Here is a 22,755-nt window from a genome sequence, read left to right as displayed (position 1 = left end):
TTAAGAATAATCTTAGTGTTGTCTTTAAAAGCAGAATGGGAATTAATATTGAGTTTTTACTGTGTATCAAATGGCATTTTATAAATTATCTGTTACCTCATTGAATTCTTCAAAACAAATGGAATTCTTTTTTATTCCACTCATTTTACATTTGAAGAAACAGGACGAACTACTGACTAGGAGGACTCAATAGTAATGCAACCAAATCAGGTTTCAAATTCAGACCTTTCTAATATCTAAACCTATGTTCTTATTTTACCATCCTGTTAAGAGCCATCTTAACAGTTATTTTCAAAACCATATTAAACATCTGATTTCACTTTTTTAGCAATTCAGTGCTGTCTTCTGATTAAAGCTAAAATGGTTTGGCACATTTATCCTTCATTTGTCCTAAGATACACTTAAATGAATACAAGATAATGAAACATGTAAGCTGACAACAGTGAAGAAAATAGGATGGACTCAACAGTGGATGAGAGCAAAATCCTGCAAAGTAGAAGTCAGACAGGTGTAAACTAAAGCTATACATGGAAACAGCTACAGCCCAGCTAGAATACAGAGAGCTTTGAACTGTGGAGGGGTATGGGCCTTGAAGGGACTAGGCACTGTGTGAAGGTATAAGTTAGATAAGAGCCTAAAAATGGGAGTTATCGGAAAACATGATATGTAATTCTCAGTCCCCACTCTGCATGGTCATCTTAAAGAAGCAGCCTGATAGTAAACTCCAGTCACAGTACTCTCCATCAGTCTTTCATTGCCTGGCCCTTAGCCATATGCAGAAAATTAAGATAAAATTTCTGAGAAATGCCTTCAACATGAAAGAAACCAAGATGAAAAGAAAAAGAAAAAACTGGAGGAAACAATGTAGGGAACACAAGAATAGTTAAAACAAAAATGTAATTACTCTTAATTGACATTGAAGAATTCATTGTACCCCTACAGTAACAGCAGGATGCTATGAAAAAAAGTATCTTTGAAAAAATAAAGACCTTTTAAAAAGTTAAAATGGCCACTGAAGTTTAAAAAAAAAAATTCTTTCAAATCTATTTCTGTACTGAGAGGACTTAAGGGAGAACCAAAGCATTCCTTGCAGTGCTCTTAAGACCGCCATGATCTGTCGCACACTTTACCACCTCACACAGCCCAAGGAACCCGTGCCAAGAAGGAAGCTGTAATCATAACTGACTGTCCAACTTCGAAAGCTTTTTCAAGACTAATCCCATTGTGATTTTCATTTGGTCTGTCTTACTCATCCTGTTCAAGATTCAGAGGTTATTTGACAACACGTAGACTTTAAACCTTATGAAACTATTCCCTAATCTGACTCAAGTCTTACTAACTGACCTCTCAGCCTCCCTTTAACATGCCCTAGTTCTTAGAATTGTCATAAAGAAAATTGAAGCTTGACTACTCCCTGAGGCCACTGTTTCCCCCAGAGTGTTCAGTTGGTAGTTATACTTTTTTAAGTTCACAGGCATGTCATCTGTAATAGAGACAGTTTTACTTCATTTTCAGTCTTGTTCCTGTATTTTATTTATTTAGCCTAATTGCTCTGGCTAGGTCTTCCAGTGTGAAGTTAAATGTGAGTGGTAAGAGAATACATCCTGAAATTTTCCCAACCTAGGGAGAAAGCATTTAGCTTCTCACCATTGATTATGTTAGCTGTAAGTTTTTTATAGGTGCTTTTTATTAGGTTAGGGAACTGTCCTAATCCCAGCTTAATGGATGCTGAATTTTGTCATATGTTTTTTCTACATTTATTGAGATGATCATGTGGCTTTTCTTACTTGGTCTGTTAAAATGGTGATTAATTTTCAAATGTTGAAGTGCCTTGCATTCGTGGAATGAACCCAACTTGGTCGTGATGTTTTACTTTTTTTATATGATATTGGACTCAATTTACTAATATTTTGAGGATTTTTGCATCTTTGTTCATAACGGATTTTGGTCTGTGGTTTTCTTGTAATGTCCTTGGTTTTGATAATGATAGCCTGATAAAATAAATAGAGAGAGTTCCCACCTCTTCCATTTTCTTGAAGGTATTATGTAAAATTAGTATTTCTTCCTCAAATGTTTCTTTATTTTTCTGTTTTCACTTTCATTAATTTTCCTTTATTCTTTACTTTCTGTTTGTTTTAGATTTAATTTTTTTTTCATAAGGTGGAAGCTCAAGTTCCTGATTTTAGATCTTTAGAAATACACCATTTCATATACTACATACAGTAAAAGGAGTACAAAGACGAAAACACAAATCTTAAGTACCTTCTGTATTAAGGAATGAATAAATAAGTAAATTTTAAAAAAGAAATAAAGCACTGCTTTACATGCAATTCAAATTTCAGTGTTACATTTTCATACTAAATTATTTTAAAATTCTCTTGAGACTTCCTCTTTGATCCAAGAGCTACTTAGATAGCATATTGCTTAATTCTTGATATTTGGGGATGTCCCAGATATTTCTCTTATTGATTTCTAATTTAATTCTATTGGGATCTGATAACTTTTTTTCAGATTTTTTATTATTTTAAGTTTATTAAGATTTGCTTTATGGCCTGGAATATGGTCTGTCTTGGTGAGTGTTACATATGTACTTGGGAAGAATGTATAACCTGACATTGTTGAGCAGTATATTCTGAATGTCAGTTAATCAAGTTGATTGATAGTGTTGCTCAGGTCATCTATGTCTTGTTAATTTTCTGCATATTTGTACTGTCAGTTACTGAGAGGCTTGTTGAAGCCTCCAGCTGTGTTCATGGATTTATGTATTTTTCTTTTCAGATCTGTATTTTTGCCTCTTGTATTTTGAAGCTCATTTGTTTTAGGTGCATACACATTTAGGGTTATTCTGTTGGAGAACTGACCTCTCATTTTCCAGTGTTCTTTATCTCTGATCATATTCCTAGTTCTGAAGTTCTGAAGTCTACTTTATCTGTAATTAACATAAATATTCCAGCTTTCTTTTGGCTAATGTTTGCATGATACATCTTTCTCCATCCTTTTATCTTCAATGTATATATAGTCCTTTAACTGGTGTGTTTAGACCATTTACATCTAAAGTGATAATTTGTATGGTTGATTTATAATTTTCAGTGACTAATTTTAATCCCACACCCCACATTCCTGAAGGTGAGAGAGGTGCGCTCATTGCTATTGATCTTTACCTAGTTTAGCTTCCATGGGCCACTGCTGTAATCATCCCCTTGTCCTTTGCTTCCTGACCTTCCTTGTAATATGTCATCTTTGCCAAGACAGCTCCTGTGCCTGCATAGTAGAATCTACCTGGAGAAAAAGAGTTGTGCTGACTGTTCTCACTGTGAACTGATAACCACTATTTTCAAGTGGGCCCTTAGCACTTGGCTGCAACCTTATATTTTCCTGATCATCTCAATCTCACTCTCTGAGGTGACTACTGGACAACTTACTTACCTCGGATCTCCAACAGCTTCTAATCCCTCACAACTAATAAACTGATTTTTTTGTTTGTTTGTTTGTTTTTAAGGCCTGATGAGAGCTCACTCTAAGGCAATTGACAAGGAAATTTAGTTGTTCCTGTGCTAATTTTTTTTTATATTATTGAGAGATAGAAGCAAGGAGCACTACACTTTTTCATTATCCAATGTGTCTGCCTGCCTGCATCTGCTATTATATACTCTGTCTTCCCTCTCATCCATTTAAAGACTATGCTCCCATCTTCTATATTGTTAATTTCTCTCTCTTTTTTTTTTTACATTAATCTACAAACTTGCTATATATCTATCTATCTTAAAGAGGAAAAGGAAACCTTTGTAGATTTCTTTAAAGCTACACTGTATTCTAGGAGACAGTGAAGCAGTTTTTAACTGCTGATAGAAATTATTTTCTATGGGGGTGGGTATAACTCAGAGGTAGTGTGTGTGCCTAGCAGTCACGAGGTCCTAGGTTCAATCCCCAGTATTTCCATTTAAAAAAATAAACCTAATTAACCAAAATTAAAAAAACAAATTATTTTCCACCTAAATTTTCATTCAGCAATCATTAGGATGGAATAAAACCTTTTTTTTTTTTTAAATTTCAAGATTCAGAAATGTTACTTATACATACCATTTTAAGAAGTTGCTTGTAGATGTGCTGTGGCAAATTGGAGTAGTATATCAAGAAATAAAGATACTTGAGGCCAAAGAGATAGTTGATCTAATCTAGGGAAGAAATACAGGAACGACTCATGATGACAACACAAAAAGAAACCAGCTTTATTGGAGCAATACAGAGGGCTTTGGGAGGGAGGAATCTTAGAAAAGAGGACTTGGTAAAATACTCAGTATGGAGACAGATTGTCCTATATCATGACCTCATTAATTCTTTCCATGTGAGCGGGGCCCCTGGAGTTGTACAGTTCATGTCCTGCCTGGATGGAGCAACTAGCAATGCACAAGAGAAAGACAAGTGTAAACCCACGGTAATAGGATTAGCGAACATGTTTTGGCTGTACAGTAAGTACCTGTTCTATGTACTTTCACATGTACTAATTTATTTAATCTGATTTTACAACAACCCTGTAGATCCTCTGCTCATTTTACACATGAGGAAATGGGCAGAAAGTTTAAATAAATTGCTCCAAGTTAACACAGCTAGGAAGTGCCTTATTCAGGGTGTGAACTCCAGTATGGCTGCATAGCTAGTACTCTTAGCTAATTTTCCATAGGTCCTCTCAAAACAAAAAATACAGTAGTTAAAATACGCAACTTGGTACTTCATGAACAACTTTTGCAAGGCAGTTAACACTGATGATTGATTTAACCAAATGTAGTGATAAATCTGTATTGCAAGATTTGAGGGGTACCTCTTAGAATGTCAGATTTTCCTCTTCAGAGCCTTTTGTAGATATATCCAAATTTTTTATATTAAGAAATAATATTCAAATCATATTGGAAATATGGCACATATCCGGAGAAACAATTGAGAAAGCTTGTCCCTAAAGAGTAGGACCAGAGACTGGGAAAGGCTGGGTGCGCAGCAGACTGTTATGTTCATTATAAATCTTCTGTTTCCTTAACTGTAATTCATTCATTCTTTTCATAAAAATAAATAAGTGTATATTAAAAGGGCTTTCATTTTCTCCCTATAGTAATGTTTCTGTAAGTACACGTTGTGCTTCCTGCTTCTATGCTTTTAAAATTACTGTTTCTTCTTTTGGATAGGATTCTCTTCCATTTCTATAAGTTGAAATCTTGATCCTTCAGGTCCACCCCTATATGCTGCCACCTCAGTGAACCTTCCCAAACCTCCCTTAGGACTCTATACATGTTCCAGAACTTAAGTACATTCTACCTTACATCCTTGTTAGTTATTTATCCAGTTGATGGTAAGCTCCTTAGACATAATCTTGTTACTCTCATGACATATGCAAGGCATTCAGTAAATATCAAATGAATTGAATTAGGTGTGTACTGAAGAAATAAATATCAAGAGGAGCAGAAGCAATGGGACTGAGGAGGCACCATCAGCAGCACTGAAAGCATCAGAAAGATGGCGCAAATTCGAGCTGGTCATTTTAGGTGGGCAGTAGTTTCCGCATTTTGTTTTCTTCCAGTCTCTGAGAAGTTTTGATCAAATGATGGGATTAACAGCCAATTTAGAAGTTACAGTGGTGAGCTAAAACTTCTTTCAGGAGAAGTTTGTCTGTTTAAAATAATCACCAAGTAGAGTCAGGTAAAGTTTTGCTCTTTTTCTACAGTGTGAGAAATTAGTGTACAGGTACTTTTTGTGGCAAAAGGAGAAAAGCCAATGGGGAGAGAGAAATTGAAGATGGGGAGATGGAAAATATTCTCTTTTTGGTGGGAAGAATGGGATACAGAACATTTATGGATTTTATAATCAAGAAATACATTTTTAAATGGATTATAAAATGCTGTATAAAGCATTGTTACTGCTTTGAAGGGATTATTGTCTGGAGTATAGACGGCTGTAAATATCCTGTAGTAAGTGGGGAGAACCAAAGAGATCTTTCAGGGAACCTTTCTCATTTTAGTGATGAGAAACTCAACTTGAGATGTGACCTAACTAAGGTCATGTATACATTGTTAATGAATCATGAAGCTGAGATTAAGATTATCTCCAAATCCATGTTTTCCTACTCAGTCTGAAATCCCCTGTCTCCCTTCTGATGAAATCTTTTTTAACCAAATGTCACTTTTCTGAAACATTCCCTTTTAACATCTCTCTGAACTCCCTCTCATTCAGACACAGTAAATTTTTTCTAAACTCTCATAGTTCTTTGTGTAAACTTTTATTATGGCACACATCATACTGCATTAACACAGTTTGTTTTCATGTCAATCTTTTCCTCCTTAAGGGTTAGGATCCTGTCTTTTTTACGTTTATCCCAGCACAAAGACTGGCAGGATACTGGTGCTCAGTAGTGTCTTCAGATAGGAACTCTTGTTATCAACCATTCTGATCTGTGGAAATGGTCCCAAAGGTGCTATTTTTAAGCCATGTTAAAGATATGTAGGCAGTTTATGTTTATGGACAAAATTTTGGAAATACAAGGCATCTAAATAACCAAACAGAAATGTAAGGTATCTTAACTCAAAAGCTCCAAAGGACTTGGGTAGTTACAGGTCTTAGTGACCAAATTCTAGGCCTCTATGAAAGCAGGCAAAGGGCTATTCTGAGAAATGACTTGGAAGAAAAGGAAAGTGAACTGAGTGTAAAATAGCTCTGTTTATAAGGGCCCTACATTGTATTTTTCTTTTAAGGGTCTGTATCTACTCTACCTCTTTCCCATTCTTCTTTTTATTTATACCTTGTCAAATACCAAAAAAAATTTGAGGCAAGTGTGAAGAGCAAGTAGAATAAATTAATGGTGAAATAACTGTATTAGGGTCACGGAGAAGAGAACAGAGAGTCAAGAGCAAAGGACAAGAAGACTAAATATTCAGGCAGGAAATTGTTATGCATCCCAGAATGCTTATGCCTGTCAATGGGGCCAAATCAAAGTATCAGTGCTGTGTCCAGTCCCACCTCTTGGATCTCTGGGTAACATCTATTTCTCTTCTTACTCTGGTCCTGTCTAAATATCATATAACCTGTTCACTAAATTGAAAAGGTAACTGCAAAATATACTGTATATAAAATAGTGCAGGAAAAAGGATTAATATTAATAAATATGTATTACTTAAAATGTTATATAAATTACTAAAATATGTAGATATGTTATTTAAATCTTACGGCAAGAGACTTGAGTTCATTGCTGCGGTCTGGTCATGAGGCAGTAGTTGATAGATTCTACTGTTACGATTTCCTTATAGCTATTCCAAATTCACCTTCCAGTTAGCTAGCACTTTGATAGATTGAGTTTTTATCAGTGGGATGCTAGTCTCCCCAGATTCCTCCCTTACCCCTTCCTGCCGCAGTTGTGGAACAGTAACTCATTTCCCTATTTGATAATACAGATCAGTCACCTCCATCATTATTGCAACATATCAGTGACATACCCAGTTTATTCAACACCTGTAGTGGATCATTTTTTAACACCCTTTATGCTAAAATATTATTTTCAGTAATCATGAAATAATAATAAAACACAGTGAAAAACACTTTATTGAACTTCATATGTGTATAATCATGTCAGTAAATTTTAGGTTACAAAGAGAAAAAGAAATAGACTAATTTTAATTTACATTAATGTATGTTTTGAGAAGAGGGAAAAACCTACATGAGTCTGATGTACATTGAATATTGCAATTTTTATTTTTTGAGTCTTATCCAAATTTATTAATGATATTGTCAAAATTGACCTTTCTGTACTAATGTTCAAAAAAGACTATACCCAGACTCGTCACCTATGCTCACTCTTAGTTGAGTGAAGAACACTATTCATTTTAATTTTGAGAAGCATTGCATGAAGCAGCAGATAACAAATTGTAGGAGATGTCTTAAACATAAAGATAGGTGTGTCAGAATTTCATAAAATCCTGTATCACAGTGTATTCCAGAAATTGCAATACTGTCTGTTTTCGCTTTTCAGGACTGATTCTATCGACTTAGGTAGGAAAAAAAAAATTAGAAATTCAAGTTGTCATACAGAATAACAAAATTGCAGTAACTAAAGTTGTTTCTTTATCTGGTTATTTTGAATCTAGGAGCTTCTGCCCGCTGCCTCCAATGTGGAAAGCTGTGAAGAGGGTGGTTTCCACCCTAACAAGTAAAAGGCAGATAATCCAGAAAGTCATAACTTTCCTTGAACTCACTGGAGAACTGAAGTAACCAAATGGCCTGAAATCTAAAGAAATGTGCCTGATACACAAAGGGAGTTCTGCCTGCTTACGGGTGATTTTACATGGTCCTCCATCAGCAGTCAGGAGGAGGACTGGGTCCAGGTGGAGACCAGAGATAAGCCTTTCTTGGTAGTGCCAGTGAGCAGCTGCTGCCGTGGGAGAGAAACCGAGCCTCAGTGACAAAAGCGGTAGCTGCTTGGGAAGAGAGCAGCCCTTCACTCTAGAGTACAAGCAAAGGTCAAATGAGGCTGGGGAAAGGAAAAAAAAATCCCTGTGCCCTGAGGAGGAGGAAAACATCCTCGAAAAAGGCTGAGGTTCCTCCTCTGCTGGGAGAGGGTCAGGACCACAGAGGAAGCCCCATCTCTTAGCTGGTTTTCTGCCAGCTGATCCATTTCCTAGTGAGGCCTCTCTTCCTGGATTGAAGATGGCTACCTTCTTGCTGTGTCCTTACGTAGCCTTTCCTCAGTGAGTGCAGGTGGAGATAGAGTGTACAAGTTCTCTGGTGTTTTGTCTTATAAGGACATTAATTCTGTTGAATCAGGGCCCTACCCTATGACCTCATTTAACCCTAATTACCTCCTAAAAGCCCTATCTCCAAATACAGCCACACTGGGGGGTTAAGGCTTCAATATAAGGATTTGGTGGGGACACAGTTCAATCCATAACGGGTAATAATCTGATGAGTGGTTTCACCATGGTATTCATGGTCTGCTAAAGTCCCGTCCCTCAGACCTGATGGATTTTCACTGCTCTCTGCCCTAACCAGCCCCAGGAGCTCATATAGATTACCCCCATATACCTGAGGGTCTGCTGCTGGCAACTATTTCCAGTACCAATTTATTATGCAAAAACCAATTCTAGCTAACTCAAGAAGAAAATAAATTTATTAGTGGGGATTGAGTAGCTTAGACTCTCTTGGAGGTCCAGGAAATTAAGCTCAGAGGTTACAGAGCCAGAAGCAGTGCTAAAAATAATTTCATAGAACTGGTCCTTGAAGATCCAGCTTCCACTGCCAATGCTGGGACACCCCAGCCAGCCTGCAGCACTGATACCACTGATGGCGGGTGGTGAACACTACTGCCCATCACTTCCAGGATGGAGTGGTCCCTGTTCTATTGTGTCACAGTCCACATCTCAAAGTAGGTACAGGTGTTTGGTTGACAGCACCCAGGTCATATGTCTGAGCCATAGGTGCAGGGGAGGCTGGGAAAGTAATGGTTGGTGTTTTCAGCTTCTGCAGAGGGAAATGGGCTCTGCCTCATTGCGTAGTGGTTGTGGTGATGGTGGGGTCATTCCTCAGACAAAAGGGCATTCAGTATACTGACTGTTAAAAAATGATGAGAAAGTTTTATGATAGATGTGGCCTCTTTGGGGCTGAACTGTATGGGAATGTGAGGAAATGGAAATTTTGTACTGGGCTCAAGGAAGACTAATTAACAGAAGTAGGGTGGTTGGCCCAGATCCTGGAAAACAGATACAGCAAGCAAGAGCAAAAGTATCTGAGTGTCTTTGATCGCTGCCTGAAGATGTTCCGGTGGTGCTGGGGGCTGCCAGTCTGCTTGAGGGGGACATCTGAGAGCAGGTGAGCACTCACTGTGGCCAGGCATTCTGCGAAGTGCTTTCTCCCTTTTACCTTTATGACTATGAAGCAGTTGATATTTTACAAGTGAGAAAACTGCATTGTGAAAGGGTCTGTAAGATTTCCAAGTCTCACAGTGCCAGGCATACCAGAATAGAGATGGATTCCGCAGGCAGTTGCAGCTAATGGAGGCTTGATTATGAAGATGATCCAGCCAGCTCTTCCTGTAGAGTCTGCACTTCCAGACTTCATTCAGCTCAGCTTCCCACAGAGACTTCCCAAGCAGAGAGAAGGAACTGATCAGTCTTTGTGAACATGCTGGCCCCTGGTTTACACATAGTCTTTTCTGTCTTTGGTTAATAAGGCCAGCCCCATGAAGAAAACTGTTTTTAGACCCTCCTTGCTGAGAACTAGACTGACCCCAGCAAGTAACCCTCAGAGGAGCAGAGGTCACTGATGGGAAGGTGGTGTGCCTGGAAACTCAGTTATTGGTAATAATGGTTCTTTTGACATGACGTGTATTTAACAGTCTGGTACTTAAATAGATGCTGCTTTGTTTTGTATAGTTAAACTTTTGGGGGGGAAGATGTCTCATTTATCTGAAATTTTGCTGGGGTACAATTTACGTATTATAAAATACATCCCCCTTAAAAATATACAATTCATTGATTTTCAGAAGATTTACTGAGTTGTGCAGCCATCACTACAGTCCAGTTTTAGGACATTTCCATTGCTCCAGTAAGATCCCACGAACCTCTTTAGTTTGTAGCTGCAGTCAGCCCTAGTCCCAGGCAAGCACGAATCTACTTTCTGTCTCTCTCAATTTGCCTTCTCTGGATAGCTGATATAAATGGAAGCATACCGTATGTAGTTCTTTGTGTCTGGCTTCTTTCACTCAGCATGTTTCTGAGCTTCATCTGTGTTGTAGCATGATCAGTATTTCCTTCCTTTTTCTTGCTAAGTAGTATTCCATTGTATGTTTTTTGTTTATGTATTTGATGTACATAGATCACATTTTGTTTATTCATCCATCAATTGATGGAGACTTGGTTAATTTTACCTTGGTTTCCTTACGATGTTGTTTGCCGAACTGCATGGAAGCAACAGAAAGCAATAGGTAGCATCATCCCAGCTACGCCCCACTGTCTTGTATGCGTTATCCTTTTCTTTCTCCTCTTGTATTTCACTTACCATTAAGTTCCAGAAAGGTGTGATCCTCTCAGAAACCTGGTGGAAAAGGTTAGGCAGGAAGCACTGAGTTGTGTGGTCAGACTGGGTTGAAACTGCCCCTTTCTTGCTGAGGGGACTTGGGCTTATTGTTTTACTTCTCTGAGCTGAAACAGCATGTGTAAGTAGAGATAAACATGGTTACCTTAGGGGGTTATTGTGAGAATTAAATATGCCGGTGTATGTAAAGTGCCAAGGTTTTGATAAGTTTGTATTTTTACTGGCTTTGGGTGTTTTGTGGGGCACTAGAGCTTAGGCAGAACAAACTGCCTCTTCTGTGCCTCCCTTTCTTTTAGGTAAAACAGAGCCAGGGCAGACTAGGCACTCAAGGACCAGCACTCTCTGATCTGATGGTTAGAGTGGGAAAGGTACTGACTGGGCAGTTGCCTAGGAGACTGACTAATCTTGCCCCATGAGGTGAAAGGGGCCCTGTGGAGCAGGGGAAATGAAGAGCATGTCAGGGGTCTGAGCTTTATGAAGCCCAAGGAAGCAACTCTTAATCTGAATTTCTAAGTAGGAAAATACTCTAGTCTTTCCCACGTAATCGTCCCATTCCAACACAAATGAAGGCCTGTGTACCTGGCTCACATCCTAGTGGGGGGCCCCTCACAGCCTCCAGAGCTCCCCAACTGGACTTTTCTTGGGGCGCTTGCTCTTCTGAGTATCCAGGAGAGGTGATAAGGCCTCCCAGGCCTGCTGGATTTTGCATTATTTTAAGGCATATTTCCATCATCACCTGGTTGCTTCCACTTGATTGACACTGTAAGGTACTCAACCCAAGCCTTACAGGGTTCCTGCCTGAATTTACAGAGCAAATGTTTCTGTGCCTCTGAGCAATCTGTGCTCTTGATTAAGCTTTCCTAAGGGATAGAGAATCTAGTAGAAATGTCAGCCCTTTCTGGGCTTCTCTGCTCAACTATTATTGTTGAGAAATATTAATTATAAGCAGGGATATTAAAATGAAAGTGACTAATCTGCTCCCTCCCACTTTCAGAGCCCTGTTCTCCCCAAGGCCAAATGGTAACAAGGGCCATGTGTTTGCACAGTGGCTTTCTTCTTGTTTCTACTTGTTATGGAATAGTTATTATTTCTTTCATCCTTCTATATGACGTGTAAAATTTAGGTAGCTCTGATCTTCAAAATAATGCCGAAATTATCAGTAGGATACACATTACCTACATCACGCATCAATGAAGATCAGGCCTTTGGACAACAAACACTTCACTGCCACGTATGTTACCGTTAGATGGACAGGTGGAACTAGCAGGAGACTGGAACTGATGTAATAGACTTCTAGAAAGAGGCATGCCCTGCTGTCCAGAATTGTAAGCTTCCTTGGGCAGGCAGGCCAAGCTGCCAAATGGTCACTGAATGCAGAGACCCTGTGCTCCGGGGCCAAGTCTACAGACTACCTTTAAAGAGCCTTCCTGTAAAATAGTCTCAACATGTGAGGTAGTTTTAGGGGTACCAGCCTTCTGCCTTTCAGCTCTTAACCTGAGGTGAGTGGCAAAGCAGCAGGTTCCGCTTTTGTCTCTGCAGCTGACCTTTCTCTTGGAGGGCACGCTCCACCACAGGCCATGGGAAACCAGATAGCAAAACTTTCAAAACCTTCCTGGGAGGAAAAGGGTTTCAGGAGTTTTTGGGGGGTGGGGGTGGGTGGCTACCAGGGTGATCTCTGCTCAGAAAGTTTCAAAACAAAATTCAAGGGGACGCTGCCTAGGTCCCCATCAAAATTTGCTTCTTGGAGAAGCCCACTAAGTTCCTACAATTTGTCCAAAGAAACCACAGGAATTATGGACACACCTGAATTTGTGCTTTGGATGGGGGTGCACTTGGGAAGGTGGGTGACCAAGGTTTGGGGGCTGGGACCAGGTGTTCCAGTGTCTGCAAATAGAGCAATACTTTGCATAAGGGAAGTGCTCAAGCAGTGCTGCAGAAAGAGCTGTGTCCTCTGGCCCTTGCCTACCCTCACGACTCCCTCCTCCCAGGGGGCTCCCAGGCTAGAGAGCTGCCTCTTGCATCATCAGGTCCAGGTAATCTGGAGGTGGGCGACTTGCCCAGCCCAGTCACTTCTTTAGGGACTGTGTGCTCGTAACAATTCTCAGAATTGCACATCTCCAGAAAAGGTGAGGATTTTCTGCTTCTAAGCAGCTATGAGGTCTCTTAAGTCAGTGTATTACCTAGAGCAGCTTTTGTTGTCCTATTTGCTTTATATTGCTACTCCTTCTAAGGCACCGTTTTTAGTGTTTTTAATGTCAGTCCCTGTCATTGAGCCCAGTGTGTTCAGAATGGTTACCCCCATCGTTACATTTTTACTGGCTTCCACAGATCTGGACCTTTGTGCTGTGGTGCTCCTTATGTGTATAACTGACCTCCAGGCAATTGCTTTCAAGCTTCTCCTGGATGGAAGAACAGATACAGTGCTGTTTCTTAAAAGGACACATGGTCTTTGCTAGCAAAAGGAGTAACTAGAGAATGAGGGAGAGGAAAGTGCCTTAAGTTGGAATCATTAATTAAAAAAAAAGTTATTTGAGAAATACCCCAAAACTGAAGTCCTGATCACCAGCCTGGCCCAGGTTCCTTAGAAATGGTTCCTTGTGCATGTTCCTGTTGGACTTTGAAATAAGACACAAAGTGAAATATGTGGTTATTACTCTTAGGGGGATGAAAACTTGAAGCTCTGGTTTACAGGCTGAGGAAGTGTTTTATGTACATCATTTCCATTGTTTTACACTGTTGCTGACTTGTAGCAAACTTTTAATTTCTTGTAGACAAAGCCATCATTATTTAGGCAGGCTGCAAATCATGTCGTCAGACTGCTAGACTTGTTGGTCACCAGTGGTTTCTACTGAGTTAGTCATGTGAATACTGAAGACAAAGTCTGGACAAGGATCCAAGGGTGGAGTGATAATCCCACTGAGGGTAAAATACAGAACCAGGCATGAGTTTCTCTTCTCATTCTGTTCACCTCTTATTCCAGGTATATTTATGTAATCTGCTTGCTCTCCATCAACTAGTTTTTGACCTAAATGTACATGTCCAGAATTTGCAAAAAATAGATGTATCAATGGATAGTATAAATGAAAGGCCATTTTTAAATTCTTAGATTAAAAAACTTCTCAAGTTTCTCAAATGTCCATCAGAGTTTATCTATTTAATGTTCTCCCTCAGTTGATAGAAGTCAGATCAGAGTAGCAGTCAGGAATTTTGAAGGTGGCATTTGAATCCTTATGAAGATATGCAGACTGACTCCAGAATCTAAACAGAAAATATGCAAAGATGTTTTATCAGCTTGTGACATACCGGGGTGCGGGGGTACATAAATATTCAGGGCTCCACACTACTATATAATGCTGCATTCTTGGTTTTATTTGAAACAATGCATATTTTTAGCATTTTATGGTAGGATTTTACACTTGTCATTTACACAAATTACAAGGTTCTGCTTCAAGTCTTTAAAAAAATTTTAAAAATTCAGCCCATGTGCAGCACAAGAATATGCAAAACTACTTTACATTATACACACTTTTTATCAAAGGAGATACAAAATTCTGGCTTGTAGTTTTAGACAAATACAGGAAGCTTCAAACTAGACACAAAGGGTTAACATTAATTCTCAAATATAAGTCTGCACTTTGTGTTGTATTTCTCTGAGATGTGAATACCAAATTCCTAAGGGACTTTACTTTTTCCTTTTTCAAAGGAAAAATGACAAATTTCCCTTAAAACAAGTCCCTCCTTCATCAGCTCAATCTTTCATCATCCTACTCTCCCTTCCCTTAGTGTCAGACACTTGCTTCATATTAAAAAAAATTAGGGGTGGGCCATTTCCATATGTATGTGGACCAGACCTTTTAGGTAACTCCTCTCCTGCAAAAATCTGATCAGCCATAACTGAGGCAAATGGTCTGTTAACGTTATGTTACGTATGACTTCATACTAGGTAATCTAGTCAGCTGCGATGCTGAGTAATTAGTCAAGGAGATAAGAGAGATGGAAGGTCCTTACCAGTGTGCTTTATATTGGTGGCAGATTGATGGCCTTAAGAATCAAGTTGTCTGATGCTAAGAGAACTTCAAAATCTGATTAGAACATGCCCACTGATTGCTTGAGGGACTTCTCTGATGCTTATGCATAGATATTCTTTTTCAGCATGTTGGAGGCATTATTTTATACTTTCTTTCTACAGGGTTATGAAGAGGCAATAAGGAAGAGTAGAGCTTTTTCTGCCCTTGTAAAAGATACTGTTTTCTATCACTGGTATCCATTGTTCCCTAACCCTCATCTGATAACTAAGTGTGTGTATATGCATATTTAAAAGAATTACCCATCTTTCATTCAGTCAATATACAGCCAACTCTTGATTATCTATGAGAACATAAGTGACATTTACTACCAGCAACTTGACATTTAACATAACCCTTTTTTGACACAGTTCACGTTCACTGTTTGTTTTACATCGCAGGTAGACTACAGCTTGTCAAGATCAAGTTATAACAAATATTTTTGTCCTCGAACCCACGCTAGATGTGAGCAAGGACACTGAGCACATTCAGGTAGGGCTTTGGGGCAGGGCTTTAAGTGGAGTATGGGGGCAGGTGATGACTCTGGGCGTGAGACAGGACCAATCTCAAGTTCCTCCTAAATTAGCTCTATGGTATGCCTTCATTATTTTAAGTTTATGACTACTGCAAAATCCAAAACCAGAGGCATAGTCACTATTTTATATAGATAATGGAGAGTTGACTGTAATCATATTCTTTGTTTATGACTAGCCCTTTCACATAAAAAATTTCATAAGAGAACATAATATGATAAAAAGATTAAAAAAGACTACCATATGACATCTAGAAGCATTTATTTTATGCAAAAAACTTAAATATGAATGAATATGTGTACACAAAAAGTGCACACATTACCTATGCTGAACAATGCCAAGGAACAATTTATTGATGCAACAGTTGTCTTCTAAAATAAACATAAAAACAGAACCCAGGTTGGCAAACAAAAGCAAAACACTTATTTCCCAACAGCACAATGCTGCTCACTGACAGCAATCCTAAACACCTCCAACTTTCCTTACAAAGCTGCCAAAGTTCAACTATTTTAAAAAACTGACTTTTTTTACATCAATAAAAATCTGGTGACAAACATTATAAAACCAAATGCTGGACAGTCTTTACTCCTTTAAAATTCCAAACATTCCAACATAATCACAGGAGTAAAAACCATTTTAAAGTGATATGCTTTATGAAACAAACAATATGTACATTTATTGCAAATTATATTAAACTAAAATGGAGGGGAAATCAAAATATGAAGTGATATGAAATCAATAATAATTTTTAATTATTTTCTCACTCTGATAAAAATCAGAAAGCAACATTTATAAAATTGCCACCACATCACTTTTCATAGCAGGGAACTGAAATCTGTACATCTCATTTTTGCAGAAAAGTAGGCAGGCAGAAAGAATTATACATAAAAGTTTCCAAAAGGAAAACAAAGAAATATTTAATCTGATCTCTTTTCTTCTAAAAAATTAATTCAGTAGACTTCAATTTTTTTCTTGTGTAACACGGGAAATTCCTGGCTCTAAAACTGATGAATTTTCATTGTCAGTGTAAGGACATCCTGTTATTTTCTTTAAAATAAAGACTGCAGCATGGAAATTAATGGTGTAATATGCCTTTAAACTCCAGATATGCAGGAACTGGAACCAAGTGTTAAGCAATTTGCTTAATTATTGACTTTTCATAAGAAAAGTCTGGGGGAGGGTACAATAGAGTTGCTTTTAGCCTCTCTCAAGAGTTTCTGCTGTACATTTCCATCAAAGGACTTGTGGTCATGTGAAAAAAGGAAGTAATAGCTTTTTTCAGTTTTCAAGGCAGAAAGTGTGTGTTCTGAAGTTAACTTCATTTTCTGTTCCGGGTCATTTTGAATCCAAGTTTTTGCAGAAGCTAGAGCCTGCTTCTGTTTGGCCTTCATTTTCTCCCTTTGCACATGAATTTTCTTTTTACCTTGAGGATAGGAGTAGAAGAAAGCAATGTTACAAAAGATATAAACAGGAAAACAGACAAAACCCAAATTATTTCTATAGTTACAAAAATCTGAAAAAAAAATTTTTTTTAATTTTTCATCTGAGACTACTTGGTTTAGGAATCTTTCTGTAAACTATATAAAAACAAAATGCCAATGACGAAGTTATCATTTTCACCATTAAATGCTGTTGCTACCCAATGCTCAATTTGCTTATTACAACAATAAAATAGTAAAAGCTATTTATTTTAAATAATTTTTTATTAATACATTCAAACTGGTATTATAGTAGAAAAATTACTAGACATTATGGCAGAATGAATTTATAAGCAAAATAAGTTCTGTTCTTTAGTATACTGAAAAAACAAGGAGGAAAATTTAGCTTAATTCTGTTAAGCAGTTAGAGGAATTCCCCACTAGTCCCATTTCTCTAGTAGAAAGGGAAAATCCTCATCTCTGGAAGCATGAGGGCGTGAGGTATGGTCTCTTCCTCTTCTCCCCACCTCCTACTGCTCTATGGGAGGAGGAAGACCCATCTAATAGGTGAAGCGGTAGGGGAGGGAAAAACAGCATGCCGGGCTTTGGTTTCTTTCTTTTTTTTTCGTTCTCTTTTGCCCCCAAAAGGTGTGTTCTGGTCTGCCTGGTTGTTCGATGTAGGGGCAAGGCATCAGTAGTTACCTGGCCTATGTCATTTCACATTTTTAATCAGCCATATCACTATTAAGATTGCATCTCCTTTTCAACAATTCCAAACTTGGGAGAGAAAGGTAAGGGTGTTGTTTACTTATATTCCCAAACCCCAACATTACATATACCTTTTATAAAGATAACAATGCTGAAAGTAAGAGAGAAGCTAAGTGATTAAGATTCTTACAGAGACTATTAATTTGTTATACAGAACAAGTTTAATAATACGGTATCAAAGAATCCTCTATAAGCTGCCTGCTGCACCTTCAGGAAGCTTCCCTTTACTAGCTCTGAGTCCTCAGTATCTTCCTGGCTGTTCTCACAGACTTTAAAACGATCCAGATCACTGGAAGAATTTTCTGGACTTGATTCTATGTCCCAAAGTGAATCGCCATCACTTCCGAGCACTTGGCTTCTGAAAAATTTCATATTATTTTGATAAAAATTCACTTGTTACTGAATAGTATCAGACTAATATATGGTTGTTTAATACATGAGAAAACACACTTAGGAGATACTTTAATTTTAAGATATGAAAACCTTAAAATTATACGTGATGTGAGGAAACTTTCTCAATATACAAATGAGCATAGAAAACAGTAAATTCTTTGCTTAAGAAAAATATAAATTCCAAGATTTCTGAATACTCCCATACTAAGTATGCTAAGCAAAACACATTAATCCAAAGATGGGAAAACTATATTATTCTACAATTTCCTTAAATCCACAGGTTCCCCATAAGTCCCAAGTTTAAGGACTGATGTTTATTGATAATTTCTTTTTCAGGGAAGAATTTGGCCTCAAGGGGAAGCAAAACATACTTAAAAATTAGCAGACTTACAAAAACACATTTTCAATGCAAAATGTTTGGAATTGTTTGCCATTTGAAGAACAGTTCAAAAACAAAGGAAAAACAAGTGTACATTTACTGCAAAAATCCAAAGGGATCTAAAAATTCTACAGTTAAATTTACAAGTTAAAATGTATCAACTTCCAGATTAAGAAATAAAATCTATTCCAGTAAATTTCTGGGCACAGTATCCTTGTTTTGGTGGAATAAAATATCTTGAATTAGTAAATAAATTATGTAAGTAGGAGTCTTACTAAAAACAATTACTATTTACCTAATGTTGTCAGTAAGAGGACCTGGTAAGAGAAATTCCAGAGGGCTCGGCATTGGCATATACTAGGGCCTCAAAAGTGGTTTTCATTAATAATTTAATAATAAAATTTAAATAATCATACTGTATGATAATAGTATATATACCAAGTAATAGAACTGGGTGAGTTTTCTGCATGTGGTGCCAGCATACAGTGTAGACTAACTGCCTGGAGGAGAAACTTGCACATAGAGTGAAGGTTAGGGTGAGGTCAGGTTCTTTTCAGATGTTAATGGGGGGAGTGTTGTGACCAGGGCAGGAATTGATCATCTGGGAAGTGAGAAATTAAGCAAGTAAAATGTGTGAAGAATAGGTAAAGGAAAGGTAAGGTAGCAAGGTAAAGGAAAAGACTGAGGAAGTAGCATCTGGAGTTGGAAAGCAGGGCCAAAGAGAAGCACAAGGGAGCTAGGCCTTGTTTCTCAAAGGCTAGCATTCAAGCTTAAAACTAGGGGTAAACTGCTTTAGCGCAGTGAACCAGATCCAGATGTGGTTCCACAATGCAAGGACCTCAGGCTATGCTAAAAGTTGCCAGGGCAGTAAGTGAGCCAAGCCTATTACTCTGGATTCATCCTTAGCTCAGAAATACAGTGTTTGATGGCTCTCAGCTTTGGCAACTCTCCTCTTTTACTAATTAGATGGTTGAAACTGTAATGATAACCTTAACAGGATGATTCAAGATGTTAAATTAGCTCTATATTCAGAATTGTTCAGCCTGTATCTGATCCTCACTAGGTCTCAGGAAAATACACACGAGATGTCAAATCAATCACAGGTAATACCTGTTAATGAGAAGTATGTTTATTTATTTATTTATTGTGTGTGTGGGAAGGTAATTAGATTATTTTTTCTTCAATGGAGGTGCTGGGGATTGAACCCAGACTTCATGCATGCTGAGCATGCGCTCTACCACTTGAGCCATGCTCTCCCCACTGAGAAGTATGTTTAGAATCTTGTAAGAAGGTGAAAGCTAGAAGTTTCTCATGAAATAATAATAAAGCTGGCACCTTCAGGATTTTGACCATTCAACATTTCTCAAGTTGAAGGACAGTTAAAACAGCTGAGTCACAAACAAGGAATTTCTATTAGTGTGTCTATTTCATTGCTTGGTGGTTACTACACACGGTAAAATCTCCTTTTACACATTAAGAGGAAAACAAGTAAGTAATAATGTTCTGAATGTTCATAGTGTAGAGGAGAAACGTAAGTGCAGCTGCCACTGTTAGCAGTACAGTGAGGCAGTTAATAAGGGACTCGCCTGGATTCAAAGCCCTGCTCTGTGTGGCACCAGTCAGGTGGCCTGAGAAAGTAATCTTTTCAGGTCTAACCTCCTTATCGCTTACATAGGTTGTACTTGCTACATAATGATTGTTGGCACCGCAAACAGACATTCAGCAACCTTTCCCTATTATCATTATTATTTCTACTAACATATATGCTAAGCACCATGCCAAATATCCCATGTATTATTCTACCTAATTTTCACCAGTCTGACAGTATTCTTAGCATTAGGTGCTTCATTTAAGCTGGCCACATTCAAGAACATCTGATCTCACTGTTTTTCCCTCTCTGAAGCTAAAATGCAGGGGCTTCTGTTTGCATGAACTCTGAAATAGGTTAAAAATATGACTACAGTTGTTCTGTTTTGTTCAACCTATGATCACTTAAAATAAACTAGCTTCTTATGTAATAATTATAAAAATTATGCAAATATGTCCTACTTTATGGAAACTATCACATATATAAACTACACCAGCTATGTAAAACATGCAAGTAAGTATTTTCAAAGTATCCTGTTAAACTAGTTTTGAGTGCAGATATAGTACCTTTAGAATTAAGGCTGAATTTCACCTTAAAAGTACAATATAGTATTTTGGTTACAGACTCCAGAGTGATGATGCCTGGTTTTAATCCTGCCTCCACTATTTACATAAGCAAAAGAACCAAAAGCTACATGGACCCTCTATTCCTGTAATTCCTCCTTTATAAACTAGGGATGATGATAGTACTTACTCATGGAAAGATGTTTTAAGCATTTAATAGGTTAATAAAAAGCTTAAAATAGCTCTGGCTCCTAATAAGCACTATATTAGTGCTAGCTATTATTATTCTTATGTAGCAATTTCTTAAGGAAATAAAGTCTATGTAACATACAGTTTACCATTTTAATCACTTTTTAAAAATCTTTTTTTTTTTTGGTGGGGAGGTAATTAGGTTTAATTATTTACTTATTTTTAGAGGAGGTACTGGGGATTGAACCCAGGACCTTTTGTGCATGCTAAGCATGCGCTCTACCACCTGAGCTACACCCTCCTCCACCATTTTAATCACTTTTAAGTACACAGTTCAGTGGCATTAATTACATTCGCACTGTTGTACAATCACTGCCACTCATCTTTAGAATATTTTCATCTTCCCAAACTGAAACTCTATACCTATTAAACAGTAACACCTATTCCCTCTTCCTCCTGTTCCTGGCAACCACCTTGTTCTGTCTCTTTGAATTTAATTTGACTGCTCTGGTAACTCATATAAGAGGAATCATACAGTATTTGTCCTTTGGGTCTGGATTATTTCACTTAGCACAATGTCCTTAAGGTCCACTTATACTGTAGCATGTGTCAGAATTTCATTGTTTTATGTTATAATTTAAAAAAAAGTATACTTTTACTGTATCAACAGACCTAAAGTGAATATTTTCTGCTTTCTTCTGGAACTGACAAGCTGGGGAAGTGTACTCTTTGAGGGCAAGAACCTGTCTGTTTTGGATACTTTTGTACTGCTAACACCCAGCACGGTGCTGGCACTCTAACTGGTATTTGTTAGAAGAACAAATGAGAATCACAAAGAGCAATACTGATGTGCCTATAAAATTCAAATTCAATTCAAAAAAGAGGATATCATGAGCAATACCGACTTTCTGGGGTAAATGAAGTTTTGCTGAATAAGTTCATCAGGATTTCAGGCCTAAGTTAGAATGGTAGAATTTAAAGGCAGTTGTATATTAGATCCAAGGAAACATGGAAAAGACAAAAGGAAACCTGAGAGAAAATTTCAGACTATACTTCTATGTTTTGTTAGCCATTAATTAGTAGTCAATAATTTAATCAGAAGTTTCTGAAGTATGTATGCAAAATGTTGTCATGAACACCTAATTTAACAATCTAACTTCACTGAGTATATAAAATCATCACAGAATTCTGTATTTTGGATAATACACTACCTACTTATCTACTAACTGGCATACTTAAGACTTATAAGGTATCTTTTAAGAAGGCCCAAAGCCATTTTTAATCAAAACCAGGCTCTGGCATGTAAGCCATTTCTCCTAGTTGGTTTAATGCTGTTGGGGCATATTGTGTAACTAAAAGGAGAACAGTGAGTGTTACAACACACAATTTCAGAGACAAGGTCTGGTTACTCACTGAAAATGTTTTTCAGGATCCAAGTAAGTACCTGGATATTTCGGTTAGATGGCAAAAGGACAGTTCATGAGAAGTAAGGTCAGGTGGCCTGGGTGTGATGATCTATTCTGTGTGGGTGAGGAATGGCTAGAATTCTAGAAACCTTTTAGGGAATTCTGGCAATCTCCCATGAAACTGTTCAGCTTCTGAATAACTAAAAGTATATTTAAGGGGTAAAGCAACTAAAATGCAAAACAATAGTTAAACTAATTACTGAGAATTTATTCTGTGCAAGGCACTTTGTTAAGTGCTTTATCTTTAATGATCCATTTAATTTTTAGAACAATCCTTTGAGAAAGGTATTACCATACTGTCTTACTGATGAAGAAAAGGAGGCCAAGGTT

General features: G+C 37.7%; 1 protein-coding gene across 5 annotated transcripts in view; it reads right to left on the bottom strand.

The window, feature by feature from the left end:
* Positions 1-14,412: 14,412 nt before the first annotated feature.
* The window catches only part of PDS5A (PDS5 cohesin associated factor A), a 117,820-nt gene continuing 109,477 nt past the window's right edge, over positions 14,413-22,755 (bottom strand). For 3 of the 5 annotated variants that reach the window (XM_074349073.1, XM_074349068.1, XM_074349072.1), the window contains exon 33: positions 14,413-18,205. In XM_074349073.1, the coding sequence (XP_074205174.1) occupies positions 17,986-18,205 (220 nt within the window). In that variant the 3' untranslated portion in view covers positions 14,413-17,985. The remainder of the gene's footprint in view (positions 18,206-22,755) is intronic. The other 2 variants (XM_074349074.1, XM_074349075.1) reach the window with 2 other exon arrangements.

The sequence above is a fragment of the Camelus bactrianus genome, chromosome 2 (assembly GCF_048773025.1).
Source record: "Camelus bactrianus isolate YW-2024 breed Bactrian camel chromosome 2, ASM4877302v1, whole genome shotgun sequence".
Taxonomy (NCBI): Eukaryota; Metazoa; Chordata; class Mammalia; order Artiodactyla; family Camelidae; genus Camelus; species Camelus bactrianus.
This window is presented reverse-complemented; position numbering and strand designations above follow the sequence as displayed.